At 43.9% G+C, this 18,728-nt stretch overlaps 1 protein-coding gene across 1 annotated transcript in view; it reads right to left on the minus strand.

The window, feature by feature from the left end:
• Window positions 1–18,728, minus strand: part of LOC311146515 (low-density lipoprotein receptor-related protein 8-like) — a gene marked incomplete at both ends in the record, with an annotated part of 192,492 nt that overhangs the window by 4,891 nt on the left and 168,873 nt on the right. The window contains 3 exons of the mRNA XM_084183032.1: window positions 1,221–1,496; window positions 3,376–3,540; window positions 4,755–4,896. Coding sequence (XP_084039158.1) covers window positions 1,221–1,496; window positions 3,376–3,540; window positions 4,755–4,896 — 583 coding nt within the window. The remainder of the gene's footprint in view (window positions 1–1,220; window positions 1,497–3,375; window positions 3,541–4,754; window positions 4,897–18,728) is intronic.

The following is an 18,728-nucleotide window of genomic DNA, read 5'->3' on the forward strand; positions in this document are numbered from 1 at the left end:
CAGCATACAATGACATTCTAGACGATTCTGTGCTTCCAACTTGTGGCAACAGTTTGGGGAAGGTCTTTTCCTGTTTCAGCATGACAATGACCCCGTGCACAAAGCGAGGTCCATACAGAAATAGTTTGTCGAGATCGGTGTGGAAGAGCTTGACTGGGCCTGCACAGAGCCCTGACCTCAACCCCATCGAACACCTTTGGGATGAATTGGAACGTCGACTGCGAGCCAGGCCTAATAGCCCAACATCAGTGCCCGAACCTCACTAATGCTCTTGTGGCTGAATGGAAGCAAGTCCCCGCAGCAATGTTCCAACATCTAGTGGAAATCCTTCCCAGAAGAGTGGAGGCTGTTATAGCAGCAAAGGGGGGACCAACTCCATATTAATGCCCATGGTTTTGGAACGAGATGTTCGACGAGCAGGTGTCCACATACTTTTGGTCATGTAGTGTATGTACCCACTTCTAGCCTCACACTCACACACAATAATGAAATATTATATGATCATGCCCGCTAGGTGAAATGTTGTTTCTATCTCTCTAAATGATTGAAAATTGCACATCCATGCTAATTGCTGAAGCTAATTACTAGAATAAGTGGAATAAATGAATAATTGAAGCTTATTTATGGTGTGCTGTCCAATCTATTTTCCTATGTAGCTAATGGCCACTTATTTATGTCTGTTAAACACAGTACAAACATACTGCATAGACACACAAACACCCACACACAAACACCCACACACACAAACACCCACACCCACACACACAAACACAAACACAAACACTAACACACAAACACACACACACAAACACAAACACAAACACACACAAACACCCACACACACAAACACCCACACACACAAACACAAACACCAACACACAAACACACACACACACAAACACCCACACACAAACACAAACACCTACACACACAAACACCCACACATACAAACACCCACACACACAAACACCCACACACACAAACACCCACACACACAAACACCCACCCACACACACAAACACCCACCCACACACACAAACACCCACACATACAAACACCCACACACACAAACACCCACACACACAAACACCCACACACACAAACACCCACCCACACACACAAACACCCACCCACACACACAAACACCCACCCACACACACAAACACCCACCCACACACACACACAAACACCCACCCACACACACAAACACCCACACTCACAGTGGTGGGAGAGGTTGCTGTCCTCCTTGACGACGAAGCCTACTGTGGTGGAGGTGATGATGATTTTGGTGTCAGCAGCGGGATCCAAACCCCTGTCCTCCTTCTCCACCACCCCAGGTTTAGGGGTAGGGGGGCGCTCTGGGGTGCTAGAGGGGGCTGGGGTGAGGTGGGGCACCCCGGCGTCTGCCTGGGACGACCCAGAAGTGCGTGGGGAGTCCTTGTCGTTGGCGACCGTTGCCATGGTGATGGCCACAGGCGACGATGTGGTAATAGTATCTAGAGGAAGAAGGAAAAGTCAATATTAGTTACAGTCTAGCAACTTATTTGGACAGTGAAGCTAAAACTTTTAATTTGGCTCAATACTGCAGCATTTTGGATTTGAGATCAAATGTTTCATATGATGCAACAACACATAATGTAACCTTTTATTTTAGGGTATTTTCATACATATCTGATTCACCGTTTAGAAATGAAAGCACTTTATTTATCTAGTCCCCGCATTTAAAGAAGTCATAAGTATTTGGACAAATTCACTTATAGTTTATTAAATGTCGTCAAAAGTTTAGTATTTGGTCCCATATTCCTAGCACACAATGACTCTACAAACTTGTTGGATGCATTTGCAGTTTGCTTTGGTTGTGTTTCATATTATGTTGTACCCAATAGAAATTAATGGTCATTAATGTTTTGTGTCATTTTGGAGTCACTTTTATTGTAAATAAGAATATACTGTTTCTAAACTCTTCTACATTAACGTGGATGCTACCATGAATACGGATAATCCTGAATGAATCGTGAATAATGAGGAGTGAGAAAGTTACAGAGGGTCAAAGATCATACCCCCCAAGACATGCTAACCTCTCACCATTACCAATAACAGGAGGGTATGATATTTATGCCTCTGTAACTTTCTCACTTATCATTATTCACAATTAGCCTAGAACAATATTAGACTAGAACACTATTAGACTAGAACACGATTAGACTAGAACACAATTAGACTAGAACACAATTAGACTAGAACACAATTAGACTAGAACACGATTAGAATATAACACTATTAGACTAGAACCCAATTAGACTAGAACAATATTAGACAAGAACAATATTAGACTAGAACACGATTAGACTAGAACACAATTAGACTAGAACACAATTAGACTAGAACACAATTAGACTAGAACACGATTAGAATATAACACTATTAGACTAGAACACAATTAGACTAGAACAATATTAGACAAGAACAATATTAGAGTAGAACACAATTAGACTAGAACACAATTAGACTAGAACACAATTAGACTAGAACACGATTAGAATATAACAATATTAGACTAGAACCCAATTAGACTAGAACAATATTAGACAAGAACAATATTAGACTAGAACACAATTAGACTAGAACACAATTAGACTAGAACACAATTAGACTAGAACACAATTAGACTAGAACACGATTAGAATATAACACTATTAGACTAGAACACAATTAGACTAGAACAATATTAGACAAGAACAATATTAGAGTAGAACACAATTAGACTAGAACACAATTAGACTAGAACACAATTAGACTAGAACACAATTAGAATATAACAATATTAGACTAGAACACGATTAGACTAGAACACAATTAGACTAGAACACAATTAGACTAGAACACGATTAGAATATAACACTATTAGACTAGAACAATATTAGACAAGAACAATATTAGATTAGAACACAATTAGACTAGAACACAATTAGACTAGAACACGATTAGACTTGAACACTATTAGACTAGAACACTATTAGACTAGAACACGATTAGACTAGAACACAATTAGACTAGAACACAATTAGACTGGAACAATATTAGACTAGAACAATGTTAGACTAGAACACGATTAGACTAGAACACGATTAGACTAGAACATGATTAGACTAGAACACGATTAGACTTTAAGGTGATCATAACATAGTTTTACTCAATCAAAACCTCAAATAAAGTCAAATCCCACACAGTAGTAGAGGCTGGTGTCACTTTAAATCGGAGGATGGGCTTATGGTAACGGATAGAATGGAATGAATGGAACGATATCAGTTGAGCCCATCCTCTGATTTCTCCCTCCACCAGCCTCCACTAACACCCACCCACCCACACACACACACTCTCTCTCACCTGGCACGCAGGCGCGCATGTCGGGGCCCAGGTCCTGTCCTGTGGGGCAGGCGCAGGTGTATTTGGGGGAGTGCTCCGTGATCTGGGGGGCTTTGAGACACAGGTACTCACAGCCACCGTTGTCCTCACTGCCCAGGTTACAGCTGTCTGGGCCTTAGTGGGGGAGAAAGAGACAGACACACAATCAGAGACAAAGACACAAAGAGACACAAAGAAACAGTCAGAGACACAAAGAGACAGTCAGAAACACAAAGAAACAGTCAGAAACACAAAGAGACAGTCAGAAACACAAAGAGACAGTCAGAGACACAAAGAGACAGTCAGAGACAAAAAGACAGTCAGAGACACAGAGACAGAGACACAAAGAGACAGTCAGAGACACAGTGAGAGACAGAGACACAAAGAGACAGTCAGAGACAGTCAGAGACAGTCAGAGACACAGAGACAGAGACACAAAGAGAGAGTCAGAGACACAGTCAGAGACAGAGACACAAATAGACAGTCAGAGACAGACACACAGTCAGAGACACAGTCAGAGACAGACACACAGTCAGAGACACAGTCAGAGACACAGTCAGAGACAGAGTCAGAGACAGACACACAGTCAGAGACAGACACACAGTCAGAGACAGACACACAGTCAGAGACACAGTCAGAGACACAGTCAGAGACAGACACACAGTCAGAGACAGACACACAGTCAGAGACACAGTCAGAGACACAGTCAGAGACAGACACACAGTCAGAGACACAGTCAGAGACACAGTCAGAGACAGACACACAGTCAGAGACAGACACACAGTCAGAGACAGACACACAGTCAGAGACAGACACACAGTCAGAGACACAGTCAGAGACACAGTCAGAAACAGACACACAGTCAGAGACAGACACACAGTCAGAGACACAGTCAGAGACACAGTCAGAGACAGACACACAGTCAGAGACAGACACACAGTCAGAGACACAGTCAGAGACAGACACACAGTCAGAGACACAGTCAGAGACAGATATAAAGAGACCGACAGTCAGACCAATCGGAGAAAGGAGAGTCTCGCTAGCTAGCTTTGACACCATGCTGGAAACAACAAATGTGCAAGATGAGATCTGAGCAATTCCTTGCTAGTCCAGGTGATATGTGCACATTTTGGGTGAAGTTATCTCTCGGTCTCTCACACACACACACTACTACACCCCCCCCCTCCCCCACCCCCTTCCCCACACACTACTACACCCCCCCCCCCCCCCCCCACACACACACACACTACTACCCCCCCCCCCCACACACACACACACTACTACACCCCCCCCACACACACACACACACTACTACACCCCCCCCCCCCCCCCCACACACACACACACACCTGGTAGCTGGCGGAGCGGGTGGAAGACCACTATGTCGTGGGGGTCGTTGAGGTGCTCGGCCACTGTGCTGATGTCCTGGCCGGTTAGCCTGTTAGCGCTGTACACCGCCTCCCTCTCCCGGTCTGTCCAGTAGATACGGTCCTGACAGGAGGATAGAGATGTGGGAGGGAGGGAGAAGCAATGATTACAACAATCACTTTGTACATCAATAACGTTGTGTAAGTATCTATGATGCAGCAGACAGACAGCACTGTGATGTAAACAAGGCTCGAGCTAGCTAATGTGAGACTTTGAAAGCAGCGTGCAAGAGTAAGGACTTTGGGGAAATGTTGTTGTAAAAGGGGTTGTTAAAATACATTTGACTCACGGACAAACAGACATACTGCCAGTCTGACTTCTCAAGCAATGTCATGTGAATAAGCTATACTTTTACAGTTCAGAAATATATAGGTACTGTATCTCTCAACGCTACTGTAAGGGTGAGCATTCCATTCCACTGCTCCTCCGTTGGAGGTAAACTCTGACTGCAACCCGACTTCACCCTGTTGTTGTTATTGTTTATTTTCTGTTTACTGGAATGTTCCCCTAACATTATCAGCCTTCAAAAGACGTTCTGCGGAGGGGAGCTGACATCATTCCACGATTGATGTGGAAACCAAGAGCTTAATGCCCATAAGAGTTTGGCGGCGAGATGTCACATCTTGCGGTACGGAAGTGTGTGTGTGTTTGAGGAGAGGGGAAGTTGGAGTCATTAAAACTTGTTTTTCAACCACTCCACACATTTCTTGTTAACAAACTATAGTTTTGGCAAGTCGGTTAGGACATTTGCTTTGTGCATGACACAAGTAATTTATCCAACAATTGTTTACAGACAGATTATTTCACTTATAATTCACTGTATCACAATTCCAGTGGGTCAGAAGTTTACATACACTAAGTTGACTGTGCCTTTAAACAGCTTGGAAAATTCCAGAACAACAGCATAGGACATTGTGAAGATGCTGGAGGAAACAGGTACAAAAGTATCTATATCCACAGTAAAACGAGTCCTATATCGACATAAACTGAAAGGCTGCTCAGCAAGGAAGAAGCCACTGCTCCAAAACCGCCATAAAAAAGCCAGACTACGGTTTGCAACTGCACATGGGGACAAAGATCGTACTTTTTGGAGAAATGTCCTCTGGTATAATGAAACAAAAATATAACTGTTTGGCCATAATGACCATCATTACGTTTGGAGGAAAAAGGGGAATGCTTGCATGCCGAAGAACACCATCCCAACAGTGAAGCACGGGGGTGGCAGCATCATGCTGTGGGGGTGCTTTGTTGTAGGAGGGACTGGTGCAATTCACAAAATAGATGGCATCATGAGGAAGGAAAATGATGTGGATATATTGAAGCAACATCTCAAGACACCAGTCAGGAGGTTAAAGCTTGGTCGCAAATGGGTCTTCCAAATGGACAATGACCCCAAGCATACTTCCAAAGTTGTGGCAAAATGGCTTAAGGACAACAAAGTCAAGGTATTGGAGTGGCCATCACATAGCCCTGACCTCAATCCTATGGAACATTTGTGGGCAGAACTGAAAAAGCGTGTGCGAGCAAGTTTGCCTACAAACCTGACTCAGTTCTGTCAGGAGGAATGGGCCAAAATTCACCCAACTTATTGTGGGAAGCTTGTGGAAGGCTACCCGAAACGTTTGACCCAAGTTAAACAATTTAAAGGCAATGCTACAAAATACTATTTGAGTGTATGTAAACTTCTGACCCACTGGGAATGTGATGAAATAAATAAATGCTGAAATAAATCTTTCTCTCTAGTATTATTCCGACATTTCACATTCTTAAAATAAAGTGGTGATCCTAACTGACCTAAGACAGGGAATTTTTACTAGGATTAAATGTCAGGAATTGTGAAAAACTGAGTTTAAATGTATTTGGCTAAGATGTATGTAAACTTCCGATTTCAACTGTATGAGAGTGTGTGTGCGTGTACACACACACACACACACACACCAGGGTTGCCGTTAGGAAAATATGGCGCCGGACAACGTGACTGGGAAGATTTAAATGTATCGGCCATTTAAGAAATGTACTGGACCCATATGCATTAGGTTCATAAACCCATTAGGGCGTCCACCCACAGTGCTCAGAATGACAGAAATCACATTTAGATTATGGTAATGCATCTTAACAGAACATGCAACTCATGTAATTAAGCAGCCAATAAACCGTCATTTTCAAACATTTGCCAAAATGCAATTCACGGGAAAACACAATTCTAAACAGAACACCTGGGAAAACACCATTCTAAACAGAGCACCTGGGAAAACACCATTCTAAACAGAGCACCTGGTAGCTGTTCCATATGTAACAGAGATGAAAACAGGGAATGTAAAGATGCAAAAACTAGGATGGGTTGCTAATATGACTAGGATTGTGCCTTTGACTTCTGGACAACAAAAGACAGTTGATATGAAAACCAATAGACCAGGAGAGAAATGGCATAGCGGTGGGTCCAAAAGGGAAGTAAATGGAAATACATTTGCCAAAATTATATAATTTATCCATTCTATACAGAAATAAATAAAATCATTCAAAATACTTCACCAGAAAGCACGACTTAGCCACAGAGGAATCGAGGATCATTAGCTTCTTACATTTATTTTAGCAATGGATTGTTTCAAATCACAAGCCCGCAATTTGGGCAGCACGCGTGACAATAGGCCTAGCTGATTATTGAGTTGCGGCTGTCAGTGAAAAGCATCTAAAATGCAAAATGCAATGCAAATAGTCAGAGTGGCCATTTGATTAATTGTTCAGCAGTCTTATAGCTTGGGGGTAGAAGCTGTTAAGGAGCCTTTTGGACCTCCGGTACCGCTTGCTGTGCTGTAGCCGAGAGAACAGTCTATGACTTGGGTGTCTGGAGTCTTTGACAATTTTTAGGGTCTTCCTCTGACACCGCCTAGTATATAGGTCCTGGATGGCAGGAAGCTTGGCCCCAGTGATGTACTGGGCCGTACGCACTACCCTCTGTAGCACCTTACGGTCGGATGCCGAGCAGTTGCCATACCAGGCGGTGATGCAAGCGGTCAGTACGCTCTCGATGGTGCAGCAGTATAACTTTTTGAGGATCTGGAGACCCATGCAACATCTTTTCAGTCTCCTGAGGGGAATAGGTTTTGTCGTGCCCTCTTCGCGACTGTCTTGGTGTGCTTGGACCATGATAGTTTGTTGGTGATGTGGACACCAAGGAACTTGAAACTCTCGACCCGCTCCACTACAGCCCTGTCGATGTTAATGGGGGCCTGTTTAGGCAGGTTACCTTCGCTTTCTTGGGCACAGGGACTATGGTGGTCTGCTTGAAACATGTAGGTTTTAAAGACTCGGTCAGGGAGAGATTGAAAATGTCAGTGAAGACACTTGCTAGTAGGTTCCTGCATGCTCTGAGTAAACGTCCTGGTAATCCGTCTGGCCCCGCGGCCTTGCTCACATCGGCTACGGAGAGCGTGATCACACAGTCGTCCGGAACAGCTGGTTCTCTCATGCATGCTTCAGTGTTGCTTGCCTCGAAGTGAGCATAAAAGGCATTTAGCCCGTCTGGTAGGCTCACGTCACTGGGCAGCTCGCGGCTGGGTTTCCCTTTGTAGTCTGTAATAGTTTGCAAGCCCTGCCACATCCGACGAGCGTCAGAGCCGGTGTATTAGGATTCAATCTTAGTCCTGTATTGACACTTTGCCTGTTTAAGGGTTCGTCTGAGGGCATAGCGGGATTTCTTGTAAGCGTCCGGATTAGTGTCCCGCTCCTTGAAAGTGGCAGCTCTAGCCTTTAGCTCGGTGCGGATGTTGCCTGTAATCCATGACTTCTGGGTGGGATATGTACGTACGGTCACCGTAGGGACGACGTCGTCGATGCATTTATTGATGAAGCCGGTACCTGAGGTGATATACTCCTCAATGCCATTTGATGAATCCCGGAACATATTCCAGTCTGTGCTAGCAAAACAGTCCTGTAGTGTAGCATCCGCGTCATCTGACCACTTCCGTATTGAGCGAGTCACTGGTACTTCCTGCTTTAGTTTTTGCTTGTAAGCAGGAATCAGGAGGATAGAATTATGGTCAGATTTTCCAAATGGAGGGCGAGTCTCTGTGTGTGGAGTAAAGGTGGTCTAGAGTTTTTTTTCCTCTGGTTGCACATGTGACATGCTGGTAGAAATGAGGTAAAACGGATTTAAGTTTGCCTGCCTTAAAGTCCCCGGCCACTAGGAGCGCCGCCTCTGGATGAACGTTTTCCTGTTTGCTTACGGCCGTATACAGTTCTTTGAGTTTGGTCTCAGTGCCAGCATCGGTTTGTGGTGGTAAATAGACAGCTACAAAGAATATAGATGAAAACTCTCTTGGTAGATAGTGTGCTCTACCTCAGGAAAGCAATACCTCGAGACTACCTTAATATTAGACATCACGCACCAGCTGTTATTGACAAATAGACACACACACCCACCCCTTGTTTTACCGGACGTAGCTGTTCTGTCCTGCCGATGCATGGAAAACCCAGCCAACTGTATATTATCCGTGTCGTCGTTCAGCCATGACTCAGTGAAACATAAGATATTACTGTTTTGAATGTCCCTTTGGTAGGATAGTCTCGAACGGAGCTCATCCAGTTTATTCTGCAGTGATTGCACGTTGGCCAACTAATTCTCACAAGGCACCGATCTCCGCCCCCTGTATTTCCTTATTTTCTTCATGCGAATGACGGGGATTTGGGCCTTGTCCGGGAGCAACATTATATCCTTCGCGTCAGACTCATTAAATAAAAAATCTTCATCCAGTTCGAGGTGAGTAATCACTGTTCTGATATCCAGAAGCTCCTTTTGGTCATAAGAGACGGTAGCATCAAAATTATGTACAAAATAAGTTACAAACAATGCGAAAAAACACACAAAATAGCACAATTGGTTAGGAGCCCGTAAAATGGCAGTCATCCCCTCCGGCACCATTCTTTTATAAAGAATGGTTCTCTCTCCAGAATGGCTCAGCTGTCTCCCGCCAATTCTTGCACATTCATTGTTTCATTGTATGAATTGTTTGCCCTTCTATAATATTTTTTTAAAATCAATTTTCCCTTTACATATGTCACCAGTAGTAAATGTACCTTTAATCCCCGTCATTTGGTTACATTAATTTCTGTTAATGCATGTATTAATTAGTCATTTACCGTTCTCATTCTCAGCGTGGAAATGTTGTTTGCAGAGTTCACAAAATGCTATACTTGTGAGAAACAAGTTTTGGTTTATTTCATAACCATCATTTACGAGATTTGTCAATTTTTACAATGGCTTTTGTTTGGAGTGCTCCATGTGAGCAATGAGCAAGCGTCTGGTTTCTCTATCCTGATAGTGTTGAGGGAGCGCGTGCACCTGAGCATGGAAGTACCTGACATGTAGGAAAGTGTTGGTGTTCTTTTATACATCCATTGCGAATTATAATATATTTGTATTTATTACATGTTTTATTGAACCTTTATTTTAAGAGGGAAGACATATTGAGACCTAGGTCTCTTTTTCAATTCCGCCCTTTATAATACAACATAAATATACACATTATACATACTGCTTAGAGAAAAGCATGATCTGTTTCTGTAGAAAAAGACAACTTTAAATCTTAGCTTCATAACCAGCTCATCTACAGTGGGGAGAACAAGTATTTGATACACTGCCAATTTTGCAGGTTTTCCTACTTACAAAGCATGTAGAGGTCTGTAATTTTTATCATAGGTACACTTCAACTGTGAGAGACGGAATCTAAAACAAAAATCCAGAAAATCACATTGTATGATTTTTAAGTAATTCATTTGCATTTTATTGCATGACATAAGTATTTGATCACCTACCAACCAGTAAGAATTCCGGCTCTCACAGACCTGTTAGTTTTTCTTTAAGAAGCCCTCCTGTTCTCCACTCATTACCTGTATTAACTGCACCTGTTTGAACTCGTTACCTGTATAAAAGACACCTGTCCACACACTCAATCAAACAGACTCCAACCTCTCCACAATGGCCAAGACCAGAGAGCTGTGTAAGGACATCAGGGATAAAATTGTAGACCTGCACAAGGCTGGGATGGGCTACAGGACAATAGGCAAGCAGCTTGGTGAGAAGGCAACAACTGTTGGCGCAATTATTAGAAAATGGAAGAAGTTCAAGATGACGGTCAATCACCCTCGGTCTGGTGCTCCATGCAAGATCTCACCTCGTGGGGCATCAATGATCATGAGGAAGGTGAGGGATCAGCCCAGAACTACACAGCAGGACCTGGTCAATGACCTGAAGAGAGCTGGGACCACAGTCTCAAAGAAAACCATTAGTAACACACTACGCCGTCATGGATTAAAATCCTGCAGCGCACGCAAGGTCCCCCTGCTCAAGCCAGCGCATGTCCAGGCCCGTCTGAAGTTTGCCAATGACCATCTGGATGATCCAGAGGAGGAATGGGAGAAGGTCATGTGGTCTGATGAGACAAAAATAGAGCTTTTTGGTCTAAACTCCACTCGCTGTGTTTGGAGGAAGAAGAAGGATGAGTACAACCCCAAGAACACCATCCCAACCGTGAAGCATGGAGGTGGAAACATCATTCTTTGGGGATGCTTTTCTGCAAAGGGGACAGGACGACTGCACCGTATTGAGGGGAGGATGGATGGGGCCATGTATCGCGAGATCTTGGCCAACAACCTCCTTCCCTCAGTAAGAGCATTGAAAATGGGTCGTGGCTGGGTCTTCCAGCATGATAACGACCCGAAACACACAGCCAGGGCAACTAAGGAGTGGCTCCGTAAGAAGCATCTCAAGGTCCTGGAGTGGCCTAGCCAGTCTCCAGACCTGAACTCAATAGAAAATCTTTGGAGGGAGCTGAAAGTCCGTATTGCCCAGCGACAGCCCCAAAACCTGAAGGATCTGGAGAAGGTCTGTATGGAGGAGTGGGCCAAAATCCCTGCTGCAGTGTGTGCAAACCTGGTCAAGACCTACAGGAAACGTATGATCTCTGTAATTGCAAACAAAGGTTTCTGTACCAAATATTAAGTTCTGCTTTTCTGATGTATCAAATACTTATGTCATGCAATAAAATGCAAATTAATTACTTAAAAATCATACAATGTGATTTTCTGGATTTTTGTTTTAGATTCCGTCTCTCACAGTTTAAGTGTACCTATGATAAGAATTACAGACCTCTACATGCTTTGTAAGTAGGAAAACCTGCAAAATCGGCAGTGTATCAAATACTTGTTCTCACCACTGTATATGTTTTTTTAAAACATCAAATCCTTATCAATCCAAATGCCTAAGTATTTATATGCGGGAACATGTTTGATTGGAGAACCATCTAATGAGTCAACATGTAGTTTATCTGAAACATTCTTACGGGAGTTTAAAAACAACATGTATTTCATTTTGCCTGTATTAAGCACAAGTTTTAAATCAGCGAGGGATTCCTGCATAGCTATAAAATCTGACTGTAGTTTTAACACAGCCAGATCAACAGTCGGAGCAATAGCATACATAATAGTATCATCTGCATAGAGATGAAGTTAAAACATTTTAACAGATTGACCAACCGTGTTTATATATACTGAACAAAAATATAAACGCAATATGCAACAATTTCAAAGAATTTACTGAGTTACAGTTCATAGAAGGAAATCAGTCAATTGAAATAAATTCATTAGGCCCTAATTGATGGTTTTCACATGACTGGGCAGGGGCGCAGCCATGGGTGGGCCTGGAAGAGCATAGGCCCACCCACTGGGGAGCCAGGCCCAGCCAATCAGAATGAGTTTTTCCCCACAAAAGGGCTTTATTACAAACAGAAATACTCTTCAGGTCCTGGGCTGGCGTGGTCACACGTGGTCTGCGGTTGTGAGGCCGGTTGGACGTACTGCCAAATTCTCTAAAACGACGTTGGAGGCGGCTTATGGTGGAGAAATTAACATTATATTCTCTGGCACCAACTCTTTTGGACATTCCTGCAGTCAGCATGCCAATTGCATGCTCCCTCAAAACTTGAGACATCTGTGGCATTGAGTTGTGTGACAAAACTGCCCATTTTTGAGTGACCTTTTATTGTCCCCAGCACAAGGTGCACCTTTGTAATGATCACACTGTATAATCAGCTTCTTGATATGCCACACCTGTAAAGGTGGATGAATTTTCTTGGCAAAGGAGAAATGCTCACTAACAGGAATGTAAACAAATTTGTGCACTAAATCTGAGAGAAATACGCTTTTTTGTGTGTATGGAACATTTCTGGGATCTTTATGGGATCTTTATCTCATGAAACACTTTACATGTTGTGTTTATATTTTTGTTCAGTATAAATTGTGAAGATAACAGGTCCCAAAATCGACCCCTTGTGGTACACCTTTATGTACTTCAAGAAATTCTGACTTATCCCAATCAATCACGATGGCCTGAGTTCTGTCACTAAGATGATCATGAAACCATGAACAGGCGTCAGAGCTCAGGTCTATCGAGGACAACTTATTCAATAAAATAGCATGATCAACAGTATCAAACATTTTTGACAGGTCCACAAACAAAGCAGCACCTTTCATTTTAGTGTCTAAAGCATTGACAAGATCATTAACAACTAAAGTGGTTGCTGTAATATTGCTATGCCCAGGCCTAAACCCTGATTGGTTTACATTCAAAATACATTTACCAAGGATTCAAGAATCTTAGCTAGACAAGGAAGCCTTGAAATGGGGCGCTAATTATTAAGATCACTAATATCCCCGCCCTTATGGAGTGACAAGGGCTGATTTCCATATATTTTGAATATTTCCTGATACCAATGTTAAATAGAAAATGTGGGTTATTGAGCCAACGATGGGCGCTGCACACTTAAGCAGACCAGGATCCAGTTGGTCGGCTCCTGTGGATTTCTTGTTGTATATTGCTATCAAAGCATCCAATACTTATTTTTCTGTAAACGGCCTAAAAGAAAAGCTTTGAATATCATTTCTCTGATCATTCAGCAAGTTTCCCATATCAGCATCCAGCCCAATATAGAAGTTATTTCAAAGAGATACCCTGCGAAATAAAATGGTGATTAAATGCATCAATGATGGCTCGCTGATGGCCTGTTGCCTGCACTTGAGTTGTGAATGGGAGGCGTGCTTCAATTACCAGTTGAGTAATAAAAATAGTAGCTATTTTTAATCGTGCACCAAAACTGTTTTTAACACGCGATTGTATTTAGAATTGTTGCGCAATGAATGGGCTTGTAAAAGCACATGTTTTACTCCAGCAACAACCAGCCTCTGAGGAGCTGTGCGTGTGTGATAGTTTTGTTGGATAAATAAAGATACAGGTTAATTGAATTCCACTAAATTATGCAAATTAACATATAGACCGATAGGCATGATGGTCAAATGTATTTCCATCGACTGGTATTTCCATCAATGGATAAAAAGCATTATTTTGCAATGCCATTTTTTTTCTTCCCCCAGTCATTTTGGCCGGCAACAGTTATATTTATCGGCAAAATAAATAAATGCAATTGCCGGCTAATGGAAACTAGTGTGTGTTAGTGTATGTGTGCTGCAGTTGTAACAAAAGGTGAGTAGGACGGAGCCAGGCGCAGGAGGTGTAAATCAAAGTATAGGGTTTATTTGGCCAATACAGCAGTCCGCAGCAATGTGTAAACCAAATACAGTGCGACTTACATTTTAGTCATTTAGCAGACACTCTTATCCAGAGCGACTTACAGTTAGTGAGGGCATACATTATTATTATTTTAGATTTTTTTCATACTGGTCCCCCGTGGGAATCGAACCCACAACCCTGGCATTGCAAACGCCATGCTCTACCAACTGAGCTACATCCCTGCCGGCCATTCCCTCCCCTACCCTGGACGACGCTGGGCCAATTGTGCACCGCCCCATGGGTCTCCCGGTCGCAGCCGGCTACGACAAAGCCTGGATTCGAACCAGGATATCTAGTGGCACAGCTAGCACTGCGATGCAGTGCCCTAGACCACTGCACCACTCAGGAGTTAGTGGCGTACTGGGAAAACAAAACACACGGGTGAATATCCCGGCGATAAAAGTAACATAATGCTCAACACGAGCTAGCGACACCTCCACATGGAACAATAACACACAAAGACATGGGGGAGCAGAGGGGATAGTTATACAGAGACTGATGAGGGGATATGAACCAGGTGTGTGTGAAAAACAAGACAAAACAAATGGAATGATGAGATGCGGAGCGGCAGTGGCTAGAAGGCCGGTGACGACGAACACCAAAGCCTGCCCGAACAAGGAGAGGAGGCAGCTTCGGAAGGAGTCGTGTCAGCAATCCAATAAAACTGTAATAAAAGTGGATTGTGTTTTTACGAAAGGCTAACATTGTCAAGGTCAGTTAGAGTAGGAAGAAAACAAATGTTTTCTTCTCACAAAATGGAAAATAAATGATGTATTATTAAACCACCATCCTGCAGTAGCTGTCTAACATTTGTAGCAGCTTTCAATAAGAACATGGTTTTCCTTTTAGCTACTTACTGTACCAATGCATTAGAGAATGTTCACATATTAACTTTTAATAGTAGGGCTCTACTGTAGCTCTACTGTAGCACTACTGTAGGTGCTATTGTAACAACTGCTGATGCAAAAAGGGATTTGTAAACAAAATTGGATTGAAATTGTAAAAAGCTCCTTTCAAATTTACCAGCAGTGTTAGGAGTGGACAGTTGGAAGTGGAGAGTATGGAGTGGAGAGGAGAGTACGTAGCGGAATGGAGAGTACGTAGCTGAATGGAGAGTACGTAGCTGAATGGAGAGTACGTAGCTGAATGGAGAGTACGTAGCGGAATGGAGAGTACGTAGCTGAATGGAGAGTACGTAGCTGAATGGAGAGTACGTAGCGGAATGGAGAGTACGTAGCGGAATGGAGAGTACGTAGCGGAATGGAGAGTACGTAGCGGAATGGAGAGTACGTAGCGGAATGGAGAGTACGTAGCTGAATGGAGAGTACGTAGCTGAATGGAGAGTACGTAGCTGAATGGAGAGTACGTAGCGGAATGGAGAGTACGTAGCTGAATGGAGAGTACGTAGCTGAATGGAGAGTACGTAGCGGAATGGAGAGTACGTAGCGGAATGGAGAGTACGTAGCGGAATGGAGAGTACGTAGCGGAATGGAGAGTACGTAGCGGAATGGAGAGTACGTAGCGGAATGGAGAGTACGTAGCGGAATGGAGAGTACGTAGCGGAATGGAGAGTACGTAGCGGAATGGAGAGTACGTAGCGGAATGAAGAGTACGGAGCGGAATGTGGAGAGTACGTAGTGGAATGGAGAGTACGTAGTGGTACGGAGAGTACGGAGCGGAATGGAGAGTACGTAGTGGAATGGAGAGTACTTAGTGGAATGGAGAGTACGTAGCGGAATGGAGAGTATGTAGCGGAATAGAGAGTACGTAGCGGAATGGAGAGTACGTAGCGGAATGGAGAGTACGTAGCGGAATGGAGAGTACGTAGCGGAATGGAGAGTACGTAGCGGAATGGAGAGTACGGAGCGGAGTGGAGAGTACGTAGTGGAATGGAGAGTACTTAGTGGAATGGAGAGTACTTAGTGGAATGGAGAGTACGTAGCGGAATGGAGAGTACGTAGCGGAATGGAGAGTACGTAGCGGAATGGAGAGTACGTAGCGGAATGGAGAGTACGTAGCGGAATGGAGAGTACGTAGCGGAATGGAGAGTACGTAGCGGAATGGAGAGTACGTAGCGGAATGGAGAGTACGTAGCGGAATGGAGAGTACGTAGCGGAATGGAGAGTACGTAGCGGAATGGAGAGTACGTAGCGGAATGGAGAGTACGTAGCTGAATGGAGAGTACGTAGTGGAATGGAGAGTACGTACTCTCCATTCCACTAAGTACTCTCCATTCCACTACGTACTCTCCACTCCACTACGTACTCTCCACATTCCGCTACGTACTCTCCATTCCGCTACGTACTCTCCATTCCACTAAGTACTCTCCATTCCACTACGTACTCTCCACTCCACTACGAACTCTCCATTCCGCTACGTACTCTCCATTCCGCTACGTACTCTCCATTCCGCTACGTACTCTCCATTCCACTACTTACTCTCCATTCCACTATGTACTCTCCATTCCGCTACTTACTCTCCATTCCGCTACGTACTCTCTATTCCACTACGTACTCTCCATTCCGCTACGTCCTGGTCCCTTTGCAGAAAAACAGCCCCAAAGCATGATGTTTCCACCCCCATGCTTCACAGTAGGTATGGTGTTCTTTGGATGCAACTCAGCATTCTTTGTCTTTTAAACACGACGAGTTGAGTTTTTACCAAAAAGTTCTTTTTTGGTTTCATCTGACCATATGACATTCTCCCAATCCTCTTCTGGATCATCCAAATGCACTCTAGCAAACTTCAGACGGGCCTGGACATGTACTGGCTTAAGCAGGGGGACACGTCTGGCACTGCAGGATTTGAGTCCCTGGCAGCGTAGTGTGTTACTGATGGTAGGCTTTGTTACTTTGGTCCCAGCTCTCTGCAGGTCATTCACTAGGTCCCCCCGTGTGGTTCTGGGAATTTTGCTCACCGTTCTTGTGATCATTTTGACCCCACGGGGTGAGATTTTGCGTGGAGCCCCAGATCAAGGGAGATTATCAGTGGTCTTGTATGACTTCCATTTACTAATAATTGCTCCCACAGTTGATTTCTTCAAACCAAGCTGCTTACCTATTGCAGATTCAGTCTTCCCAGCCTGGTGCAGGTCTACAATTTTGTTTCTGGTGTCCTTTGACAGCTCTTTGGTCTTGGCCATAGTGGAGTTTGGAGTGTGACTGTTTGAGGTTGTGGACAGGTGTCTTTTATACTGATAACAAGTTCAAACATGTGCCATTAATACAGGTAACTAGTGGAGGACAGAGGAGCCTCTTAAAGAAGAAGTTACAGGTCTGTGAGAGCCAGAAATCTTGCTTGTTTGTAGGTGACCAAATACTTATTTTCCACCATAATTTGCAAATAAATTCATTAGACATCCTACAATGTGATTTTCTGGATATTTTTTTCTCTATTTGTCTGTCATAGTTGACGTGTACCTATGATGAAAATGACAGGCCTCTCTCATCTTTTTAAGTGGGAGAACTTGCACAATTGGTGGCTGACTAAATACTTTTTCCCCCCACTGTATAGGCTCCTAAAATGTAGATGAAATGATTGAATAACATGCATGTGTACATTTATTTTGCAACGCTCGCGCACGTAACACGAGCGGTGTGGTCAGCATTTTAGAAGCTAGCATATGCCCATAGACATAAGATTGCACGCATGCATGCACACACACACACACACACACACACATGTGCATGCATGCATAAGCACACAAACGTGCACACATCAAACACACACACACACACACACAGGCACTTCCCTCTAGCCCACCCCTACCCAGCTGCCAGCTTGTCTGTCTGTGTGCAGTATGACTAGGGCCAGCAGTAAAACTTTGTTATGGGTGTGCGCCAGAGCTGTGGCTGCAGATCCATATGTGCCAGTGTTGTGGTCCTGCCTGCAGTGTGTGTGGCACTAAGAACCACAGAGTTCTGGCCAGCACTCAGCTCCTCTCCTGTCTCCTCAGTTTATTCCAAACAGTCTGTTATCCCAGAGGGGAACACAGAACAAGCACAGCAGACAGACACTATTTTTGTATTTTAGCAGACGCTCTTATCCTGAGCGACTTACAGGAGCAATTAGGGTTAAGTGCCTTCCTCAAGGGCACATCGCCTGATTTTTCACCTAGTCGGCTGAGGGATTCGAACCAGCGACCTTTCAGTTACTGTCCCAACGCTCTTAACCGCTAGGCTACCTGCCTCCCACAGACTCACACACACAGCAGTCGGAGACTCCACACACACACACACACACACACACACACACACACACACACACACACACA

Source organism: Coregonus lavaretus (assembly GCF_964263955.1).
Source record: "Coregonus lavaretus genome assembly, chromosome: 19".
Lineage (NCBI taxonomy): Eukaryota > Metazoa > Chordata > Actinopteri > Salmoniformes > Salmonidae > Coregonus > Coregonus lavaretus.